Source organism: Ptychodera flava, chromosome 17 (genome assembly GCF_041260155.1).
Source record: "Ptychodera flava strain L36383 chromosome 17, AS_Pfla_20210202, whole genome shotgun sequence".
NCBI lineage: Eukaryota > Metazoa > Hemichordata > Enteropneusta > Ptychoderidae > Ptychodera > Ptychodera flava.
In genome coordinates, this window is record NC_091944.1 from 31,880,215 (window position 1) to 31,892,146 (window position 11,932).

At 37.5% G+C, this 11,932-nt stretch overlaps 1 protein-coding gene across 1 annotated transcript; it reads left to right on the forward strand.

Moving 5' to 3' along the window:
• Nucleotides 1-93: 93 nt before the first annotated feature.
• On the forward strand, nucleotides 94-7,738 carry LOC139116075 (S-adenosylmethionine-dependent methyltransferase Rv2258c-like). Its single transcript, XM_070678588.1, has 3 exons — nucleotides 94-308; nucleotides 874-993; nucleotides 6,466-7,738. Exons 1-3 carry the CDS (start codon nucleotides 122-124, stop codon nucleotides 7,035-7,037), a joined length of 879 nt encoding a protein of 292 aa, XP_070534689.1. The 5' UTR covers nucleotides 94-121; the 3' UTR covers nucleotides 7,038-7,738.
• The last annotated feature ends 4,194 nt before the right edge of the window (nucleotides 7,739-11,932 follow it).

The following is an 11,932-nucleotide window of genomic DNA, read 5'->3' on the forward strand; positions in this document are numbered from 1 at the left end:
ATCCCACCCATGATGGTCACGGTAGTAATACGTTCTATTATAATTTTCTAATATTTTCTCTGTTCCCTCTATTTTGTGCCAAATATTGCTCACCAGATACGTCCGCGAGTGGCTTGGAGCAATGGTGGTTGCCAGGATCGTTGAAGCAGACTTAGAAAATGATACGTTCTACTTGCCCCCTGACAGACGCAAAGCTCTCTGTACAGCAGAAGGCGAGGGCGCCCCAGCTGTGTTGTGCGAAGGAATCCCATGGCTATCTGAAGTGTATAAAGATATCATGGAATGCTTTAAGAAGGACGGACCAAGGGGTAAGTTGTTTATTAATTGGACTTAAGCCTTAAGTACAAATCAAAACTGTTTATCGCGAGATGTCACTTGTCGATCGTGAGTCAAATACTTAACAATTGCCATAACGTATATTTGAGTCGAAATTCGCATTAGCATTTCATACTTTCTGACAAAGTGCATTGGAAGGGAGATCGATGAACCCTCCGTCCCAAATGAACTTGAAAATTACGAGCTTGGTGATAATCCTCTGAACTTCAAGGGTTGGTTAAGCTATCTGCTTGTTTAACTGTATAAACGTATACAAATTTGTATAGTATTTAAAACATTGTATCCATAGGAAATGTGATAAAGGTATGACCTTTACCAAGGTCTACAATGCAGGATTATGTACTCATATTTGCTCGTCTTATCAGCCAATCATCGCTTCGTTTTCCTCTTAAACGAGTGCATACAATCCACATTAAACATCGATAACCCCATTATCCGAAGGTAATTGGCTTGTGTTACGTCATAAACTGCTCTTTGCCCTGGTTACCTCCATGAAAGTTTAATCTTATCGCAAGATTTTAATTATTTCCCTTACAGGTGTCTCACATTCGAAATATACACTGGACCCTCCGTTTTTTGATGCAATGTCTTCAATTCGACTTGGAGGGAAAGCGCCAAACTATCTCACAGATTACGAGGAGATAAAAAGAACAATTGGTTAGTATCAGGAAATGTTCTCCCGCAAATAATTTACACGGTCTTAACAACATTTGCACAGATTATGGACAGAATATAGGAAAAATTGTGAAAATATATTTTTCATATTAGACCATATATTATCTCTCAGACAACACATAGAGACACATAATTCTTAAGAAGAACTTGGCGCGTTCATTTTGAAGTATTGGTTATTTCCAATTCCCCTCATTTCGGCCACTGTTGCACTTCCTATTCGCAATTCAACTTTCGTTCAAATGGTAGAATTGGGTTATAGTGGTACCCTAATACATACTCTGTGTTGAAAACCTTGATTTCAAGGACACGCACTCACATTCTACTGGCATACGAAACAGTTTAAGTACATGATGAAGTCCGATTTTAACCGATAAGTTTGGTTTTTGGCTTCTCTTAAAATTCAGAGAATGAAAATTCATCACGATCCTTTTCCTCATCATTATGTGCACCAGAATAGGGTCATTACGTTATCTCTCACACTTCTTGTAATTATCTGCACTCCATATACCGTATTATATGACAAGCCAGTTCAGCACTACAAGATTGTTAGTTACACATTTTCATTGTTCTTAAATAATGCAGGTCTACATGATATATAAATGGCAGACCAGACACTTCACAGCAGAAGATGATTTTACGGACAAACCTTTGAATGTTCATTTGATATTTCCTGAAAAGGAAATCGCCGATTCTGATTCTTTTAAATACATACACATTATCGACAAGCTTCATCAGGGGTACCTAAGAAAGTGTAGCTTTTGAATAAAAACAACAGTTTTGACACCGTACAGGATAGCTTGGGTACGGAAACGATAGTTGCTGGAATGAAATCTGTAAGTTTGGTCATCTAAAACGATAGCTTGGAACATATTTTGATGTTAAAAAAGGGAGAACGAGAACTAGTTGGGAATAACAGACCAGTGTCTATACTATCATTGTTCAGCAAAGTCATCGAAAAAGTAGTTAACAAGCAGCTCACCTCATACCTTTAATATACTGTACAAACATCAGTATGGTTTTAGAAAGAAGCACAGCACAAAGTTATCTTTGATTAACTTAGTAAATTATTTGTTACATGAAATTGACAAAGGAAATTCTACTTTAGGGGTATTTATCGACTTTAGTAAAGCTTTTGACACTATAAACCATGACATTTTGTTGTCAAAACTTGAGCATTATGGGTTTTGGGGCCTCTGCCTACACTGGATACAAAGTTATTTATCAAACCGTTCTCAATTTGTTCAATTAAATGACAATGTGTCAGAGAAATTTAGCATTCATCATGGTGTACCCCAAGGATCAGTGTTGGGTCCGACTTTATTATATAAGTGATCTTCCAAATGCTTGTCCTTTTTTTGATTTCCGTTTATTTGCTGATGACTCCAATCTTTTTCATACTTACTCTGGTTCAGATTTTATAGACCTTACTGCTGTATCATCTTACTTAAACGATATACAATTGTGGTGTGATTCCAACAAACTGACAATAAATAGGAGTAAGACAAATTTTATTATATTTAGAGGCCGACGTAAGAAACTGAATGTCTCGGGTTCTGTTTACATCCGTGACGAGCAAATCAGAGAGGTTGATGTTGCCCCTTTTGTGGGTATTTTGTTGGATAAGCATCTCTCTTGGTCTGAACATATTGATAAGATAAATAAGATTATTCGGAAGAAATGTGGAATTTTGTACAGACTCAGATCCATTTTACCTTTACACATTTTGTTACTTTTGTACAATGCATTTATACTTCCCCACATCAGCTACGGCCTAGAAGTCTGGGGAAGTACGTACTCTACACGCTTAAACTGTATCTTAGCAGCCCAGAAAATGATTGTTCGCACGATGATGTTCAAATCAACTACAGACCACTCAGCTCCTTGTTTCACTCAACTTAATATTCTCGATGTTTTTAAACTCCATAAATTCCTTCTAGGTACCTTCGTTTACAGCTTGATTCACAAGCATTCACCACATACATTATCAGATTACTTCAGTGTCAGTTGTCATGACTATAATACTAGAAATTGTCAACTTCAAAACCTACGTCCATATCATGCAATGACAAATTCAGGCCAGTTTGCTGTTTCTTTTTCTGGAGCAAGAGTTTGGAATGACATACCTTTCCATATAAAGTCCACAAACTCTCTACATAACTTCAAACACACTTTTAGGCAATATTTGATCAATCAGTAACATATTTCACTTTTGCCATGTAGTAATTTAGTGATCTTCTACGATATTGTAATTATTTCAGCACTTTTCTTTTATTTACTTAAAGAACTATTTGTTATTGTTATCATGAGCCCCCTTTGCTAACTGTTTTTTTCAGACAAGGTACCATGACGGGGTTTGGGCTAGCTGTAAGCTATTTCCCGACTCCCCATTTACCCTCTACTTTGTTATTTTCTCCCTCTCGAGTTCATGTGTCATGTAATTAACTTTTTTTTCTTCAAATCGGGTAAATAAACCAATTATTATTATTATTATGTTAATGGCGTAAAACAAGATGGCTGACAGCAAAAGCAGTGGAAGTGGCGGTCAATATTTCACCCGTTTTCTACAAAAAATCCCCAAATTCTGTAGTGTAAGATGCCGCGTTCAGTGAGGCTCAGGTTCGATTACACTTCTGTAAAGTTTCTGCACCGATTTTACGAAATTTGCAGAGAAATCCCCGTTCTCGTTTTCGAATTGAACAGGCAGGCTATCAGGACGTCCTATTCTAATACATGTACTGGGATTAGAATGTATATGATAGTGAAAAGACGTAGTCGTTAATGTTGACAATGTCTGTTTTCCAGGGTTAAGATTTCAAAGTTATCTTCAGATAAGATGGGCAGTTATCTTCTCTACCTTCCATGTATGCATGAGCACTTTTTCCATACACTATCACATACACAATCCATTTACATGTATTAGAATAGGACGTCCTAATAGCCTGTTCAGTTCGAAACGGGAACGGAGATTTCTCTGCAAGTTTTGTAAAATGGGAGAGGAATCGAACCTAAACCTCTCTGAACACGGCATCTTACACAACAGAATTTGGTGATTTTGTTGAGAAAAGGGGTAAAATACTTTCCGCCGCTTCCACTGCTTTTGCTGTCAGCCATCTTGTTTTACGACATTAACATCAAAATATGTTAAGCTATCATTTTAAACGACCAAACTTATGGATTCCATTCCAGCAACTATCGTTTCCCTACCCAAGCTATCCTGCACGGTGTCAAAGCTGTCGTTTTCATTCAAAAGCTACACTTTCTTAGGTACCCCTGTTCATAGGCAAAAAAGATGCAGTAGTATCCCACATTAAACACCTTGAACAGTTACAACTGATGAAAGACAAGAGACAAAAACATGTTGGAAAGAGGAAAAAGTATATATCAATTACCCAATGTGTATAAATGCGCAGAGATTGTTAGTTTTATTTTTTATATTGGTAAAAAATTGATCATAGTTCTCTCATAGACTACCATGTATAGTGAATTCAACATTTTGGTGAAATTCGAAAGCCAATTTCATGCACACACATCCTTAACCATCCTAGTCTAATCAAGTACATTAATATAGTTTCCATATACACTATAGTGAATCAACAGTTTGGTGAAATTCCAAAATCCACTTTCTTGCACACATATCCACTTGTAACCACCTTAGTCTGATCAAATACATTAATATCAATAATCAACCATACATAAATACACAGATTTACTTGATGTTGTTACAGTACTGGAAAAAAAATATTCACAGTTTCCTCATATAATACCATGTATAGTAAATCAACATTTTCAATGAAATCCCAATATCCAATTTCTTGTACATACATGCACGCTTTAATTCTCACTTCAAGGAAAGTACATTTACTTATATTATCAAACATATATAAATGTATAGATATAGCTTGTTGTGGGGAGGGAAAATGGTCAATAATTTGCCTGATAGACTCCCGTGTATTATGATTTGATATTTTTGGGTGAAACAATATATCAACCACATCTTGCCTCCTTACAGTTGCGCAAAATATGGTGACCTCCCGCAAATGCATGACCCTTCAAAAAGGCTTGCATGATAAATTGCAACCCTCCCTCCAAAAATGCCAGCCCCCCTGTAATTTCTGTCTATAACATACTATCCGTAACACAAAAGCGGAGCGTTTCGACTGTTTGCAATAGTCATTTCTTTTGTACGTAGTGAGTGTAAAAGTATCAACGTTTGGTTGTTTTGACGGTAGTGCAAAAGCATTGATACGCATATTGTAATATTTTACTCCGTGCTTTGTTGTTAATCAAGTCGTTTCCCGCAAACCAACAAATTGTCACTATCGCATTTACCACACGCGGGAAAAGACTTCCGACCCACTGTCCAATGAAAATTCAGTCATTCCACTTGACCGCCCTACATACTGTCATAGTCGAGGTAAGGCGACTGCTGGTGAAAACTTCTCTAGCTGCTGTTTCGTGGCTCTGTACGTGATTGACGGGTCTTCCGTCTTTAGATTCTCCAGTAAAGCAATGTCATTTTCCAGAAGTACCCGGTGTCATCTGACTTGTTTCTTCACGGCAGTGCAATTTCCATTTTCTACTTAGCGATCCCAGATCCTTTTTACACTGTACCTGGAAAACTTGAATTTTTTGGCGGTATCCTGAATCTCCTTCTCGGCACGGTACCAGTAAATTTGTCGCCACCATTTTGTCTGATGTGGTTCACAAGGAGGTTACTTATCCACTAGCTAGTTCTTCACTGACAGGTTTCCCTGAGCGGTATTCCCTACCCAGCAAATTTACCTGCAACATTTTGACGGAGTATGTGCAAACGTATTTGTTTGAACTCGTGTGAGTGGCCTGGGTATTGTGACCAGCGTTTTGATGGCAACTGTCATTGTAGCAACTTAACTTTTGTCGCCACTCACTGCACTAACCGTAAAAAACAATTAAAACGTTGTATACTTTTACACTCACTGGGACTACAATTTATGATTGTTGCAAACAGTCGAAACGCTCCGCTTTCGTGTTACGGGTAGTACATAACAATTAAACTTATTAGTATGTAGTTTTAGAATGCCGGACACGGGGGAGGGTCACATTTTCGACACAAGGATAGGGGAGGTTCACATATTACGGTACAGATGCGCACGGAATTTACCTAGTCCACCCCCTGTAATTACTAAAGGCTCCCTTACTAGGGATGATAATAATGTGATACATTCAAATCACGATGAAATTATGTATTTGTGCGGCTATTTTTGCCATTTTTGGTCAGGTGGATACCTGACGTCAGCTGTCAAAGATTTCCACCTTCTTCATCACAACGTGTCACAAATTGCTATTCTCTACATAACACACTGAAGCTCTGTCGGCCACTGTCGCTTGTTTTGCAGCCTGTCAATGGACAGTTTCCTCCTTGAAATGTGTTCAATCTTCTCGCTTGTCTTAGTTATGTTCTTCTTTAATCTCCAGAGACATCGTCGGCTGTCTGTGACATAGGGTGCGGCACTGGGTCTTCTCTGTGTCTCTTGGCGCGTGATTATCCAGAAAAAGAGTTCCACGGCATCGACCTGATGGAGAATGCCATCGTTATGGCCAAATCTCGCGCAGCATCCATGCAACTCTCGAACATCACTTTCCACCTCGGTGACGCGATGAAGGCATTAGAATGGGAGGACTGGAGTTTGAAATTCGATCTTGTCTGGTGTAGGGACTTGGTACACGACTTGCCAAGGCCCGACCTATTTTTGAAAGGGGTTAAAGATGTTCTGAAGGACGACGGTTATTTTGTTATGGTTGATGTTGCATCACATAGCAAGCTTGCTGACAATATAAACACACCCTTATCTTCAGTTCTGTACACCTCTAGTCTTTTCCGCTGTGTGCCGATGTCCCTCGCCGGCGAGGGTGAAAGCATGGCACTCGGGGCGATGTGGGGAAGAGAACGAGCATTAGAAATGCTTGCAGAAGCAGGTTTTGATTGCTTCCATACTCAAAAATATTATACTTATGATGAAGCGTTTTACTGTAGGAAATTAAAGTAGAAACGGTCGGAGTGGAAACTTCTGGTGATATATTATGGTTAAGAGAAAATCCAAAAGTAAAACTATCTGTTTTTAACAGGGTGGTAACCTGACTAAATTGGCGAGGGGACATAATCTAACTCAGCTTACGTAAATTTAAACATTCTGCATATTACATGTTATTAGCAAACAACACTGAATGCAACAATTATTATGTCTACGCATCCGCTAAATATACAACCTTGTCATTGTCATTGTTTTGTTTTGATATTAATGACTTGGAAGAAGCATTGAAATGTGGTACAGAAACTGTTGTGTACTCTTATACGTTAAAGCTTCTGTACTTGCTGACGATCTGTCTCTTTTTATTAGCACCCCAAATGGTTTGCAGCGACTCCTTAACCGTCTTTATGATTATTGTAAACGTTGGAGATTGACAGTAAACCTTGGCAAAAGCAAGAAAGTGTGTTACGAAAAGGAATTCGCTTAAAAAAGACCGAGAAATGGTACTGGGGATGTAAAGAAATTGAAGTAGTTTCAAAGTATAATTATTTAGGGGTTATTCTCTCAAGTTCAGGTGTCTTGTATCAGGCACAAAAACACATTGCTGATCAAGCCATGAAGGCTTTGTACAATCTTGAGAGCACTTTATACAGATTTGATGGGCTTCATCCTAACATTGCATTTCACATATTTGATTGTAAGATACTTCCTATCCTTTACGGTGGTGTTATTTGGGGGACACGAGCTTGTGCCGATGTAGAAAAAATCCAGTATAAATTCTGCAAATTTCTCTTAGGTGTAAACGTGAACACAACAAATTCTTCTGTAATAGAAGAATTGGGAAGATATCCCATTAAAACTTACCTTGATATGGAAATTTTACGTTTTTTGATAAGATGTCTTCACCCTGAATGCCCTGAAATTGGCCACGACTGTTTCAAGTACCAGTATGATCAAGCAGAAAAAAGTGTAAACTGTTGGGCTTTATATGTTAAAACATTTGCTGTATAAATATGGTTTTGGTCACTTCTGGATAAATCAGCAAACAATCGATTATACTTTTTTACTTCAACAGTTTAAAGAAAGGTGTTGTGATATCGCAATGCAAGAATGGCAATCTGAGATAGAGAGTATCTGTAGTCTCCGTACAGACGTAAATTTTAAAATATTTTCAAATGTAAGAAATATCTTAAATTTATTCAGACTACTTTATATCGCAAGGCTTTAGCCCGTCTTCGGGTATCATCCCATAATCTTTTAGTGCAAAAAGGAAGAGAACTTGGAATTCCACTTCAAGAGAGATTGTGTCCATTTAACTGTAATTATATAGAAGACGAATTTCACTTTGTCCTGGTCTTTACTTAATATGAAAATATCAGAGCCCGTTTCAATTTTACTACACACCTGCTATCAAATGGAAATTTGGTCGATTACTACAATCAGAAAATGAAAGCATCTTGCAAAATCTATCAAAATATGTATTCCATGCTTTTAAACAACGTCAGCGTCTGCTTGGCGATGGAAACTAGAAATGTAACTTTATTTGAAACCTCAAGTGACTGTAACTTTTCAATATGAAAATTGTACATTAAGGCCAGTGGCATATAGTACTGAATAAATATGATGATAATATAAAATTTGTCATATAAAAGACTTTAAAAATGCTTCAATAGGTGTATCATAGATAAACAAGCAGAAATATTTGTCAGAATTGAACTCTATTATATCACTCCTGGCATGTAAACATTCTGTACATGTATTCAAGTATTTAAGATTCATTTGTCAATGTTGGCATTGAATCTCATGACAGACATGCGATTGTCAACAGGAACAATGTACATATACCAGAAAATGCAGCAGAACATTTACCAGCAGATTAATTTAATTTAATGCTTTGTTTCAGTCCGTTTTCACTCAAGACGACCAAATCACAGCTGTTCCACTTTTAATGACGTCACAAATGATGCATCATACAATGTAGCCATTTGTGTAGACATTCTCAAACATCTTACACATGAGATGCTAATAAAGCCAAGGGTCCAGATATCATATTAGGTATTTTATTAAAAACGTTGGTGCAATTTGCTTACCCACCGATGATTTTATTAAATACATCAATTGAGAAAGGAACATTTCCAAGGCTGGTTTAGCGAGGAAATGTTCCACCAATTTTCAAAAGTAGTAACAAATGCGATGTCACTGCTCTCTTTTCTAAGTAAAACATTCGACAAAGTGATCTTTGATGATTTATATTTACTCATGTTATAAAGTATATATGTAGCACAGCATGATTTTATTTAAATTTTAAGATCTTTTCATACTTCCATTGTAAAGAGCTGTCTTGAGTGCTGTTCTGTTCTCTGAAACCTTGGCTAAAAATAAAACCTACCGTCAATTATCTCTCCTTTCTCAAGAAGTATTTGTGAATGCAGCCTTGTAGCATAACGGAGACTTCGGCACTTTCTTTTCTGTCTACTGAACAGCCTTTAAGTCTATCCGGAATTATTAGTTTGCCAATATCAGTAAAGATATACCAGATTTGTAATTGATTCATTCTAACTATTGGCCCTTTATTTAGCGAAAATGAAACCGACATTGCAATATGAAAAGGAGATTGCTTTCCGAAATAAAACTTGAAACGAAGTTAAGGAAAAACAGCACACGAAGTGTCATCTCAAAAGTCGTAAAAAAAACAAGGAAATAAAAATTTTATCTGTTTTTTTATTCAAACAAATACTGCCTTAAGGCTATACGTAAAACTAGCAAGCATTGGGTCTCCCTGAGGGTGAGCATATACTCACGCCCCATTGCCATGAATGAAGATGCACCTAACAAATGTAATTGATACCCTGTAGAACTTGTAATACTCTTTCTGATTGATCGTTTCTTCTGATGGACGTGTGAGATTTGAGACCTGCGTATTTTGTCTGGTGTAGGGAGGAGTTTGCCATCCGTACATAAGACTATTTGACGACCCGATCATTGCAAAAGTGTGTTATTGTACGCCCTCAACGATAGGGCAGACATATTGTGACACATTGTGACCCCGGGCTGTGATCTTTTAAAGAGGTGTGCACGAGTGGTGTGGACTCTGCTGGCCTGCTGAACGAAAGAGATATAGACTACAACAGACTTAAGACCTAGAAATATGGAAGCCAACAACGATGCATCATTATCTGCAGTTGACTTCGAAAAACGTGTAAATGAAATCGCACAATCGGGCTTCACTGCTCTCGGCATTGCAGCAGGATCTGCTAGTGGTCTGTTCAACACAATGGCCACACTTGGAGAAGCCAAAACTTCCACTGAAATTGCTGATGCTGCCGGACTGAAAGAAAGGTTGGTTAACAAGAATGGAAAATACACGCTTCATTGTGTAAACGGTGATAACCCTCAAATGGCCTTCGTGTAAAAATCAATCGCAGCTTACTAGTTGACCTAGTTTGTCAAGTCTGGCTGAATGCACTCCTTTATGTGGGATGCACGTATTTCCGCCTCATGTAGTATTTGATTGATGAAATGTTGACACCTTAGCTCCGATTTTTATACTCTATAATAACATTTGAGTCAACATATACGGTTTGATTTATGTTTTCTTTTTTCGAATCGGTAGAAGAAAAACCGGTAAAGTGAGCGTTTATAGTTTAACTGCCGGAGATACACCTGTACACTTGGCCGCATCTCGGAATTTCCATGACCATTCACACTGTATAAACACATGGAATATTTTGCGAAAACTCCTATGACATTGTTCAAGAAGTCTTACGGCAACAAACAGCAAATAATACCACCATAAGCGCCTGTTGTGATTTGTTTATGGCAAGCATGACGTCACCATTCATGTCAGTGCCACTTCTCAACCGCTGCTTATCTACGTCATAGGCTACTCTCCTAAATATCGGCCCCTCAGTATAAAGACATATAGAAACCATATTTAGCATACTAATATTTCGTGTTGGCCAGGAAAACCAAATGAGGTTAAATATATTAGCCATTGAGTCATTAAACATTATGGCATTTGCTCTCCGAATTATTGTTTAAAACTCTAATTTTGACACACAGCTGGGGCGGTATATATTGTGCCTACGATGTAGGTCTTCCTGACCCCTTTATGACTTTTTGATCTGGCATTCATTTCGATGCAATTTTCAAGCTTTTACAAGATAATGCAGACGGTAATGAATTTAATATATATTATTTTTAGAATAATTTGACTTATACTGGAATTTCAAATCGATCTGCCCAATCTTCTTAATAACTGTAACGGAGAATGGTTAATGTAGAGTATTCGAGTGGCAAAAAGGGATGAGCGAGGTAACGGTGTCAAGCAAGCTGAATGTCTTTTACGAAGATTGGAAACGGTTTCTTAGTGTATGAAGATAATCAACACGACAACAAATAGCGGATACTGTACAATACACCATGTAAAACACGGCCATCTCGACATTGACGATTCCTACACAAATATATTTTCAATGATTGAATGATAATAAAAATGGCGAGTAGCAGTAAAGGCATTCTGGATAATTCTAGATATCCCACCCCTGATGGTAATAATCTAATACGTTCTATTATAATTTTCTAATCTCTGTTCCCTCCATTTTGTGCCAATATTGCTCACCAGATACGTCCGCGAGTGGCTTGGAGCAATGGCAGTTGCCAGGATCATTGAAGCAGACTTAGAACAGATATGAACTGAAAATGCTCACGTGTTTCATTATATATTGCATTTATGTGCAAGTTTGAACCTTTGCTACATGCTTTGCTACATTTAAAGAGTTATGATCAACACAATGAATTTCACCACAGATCAAATCTAAAGGTCATTAAGTATTCAAATATGTAATTAGCTGAAATAAAAATAATTAATTTCTTTGAGTACTGTCATTGTATCACAATATAGCATGTGTAAT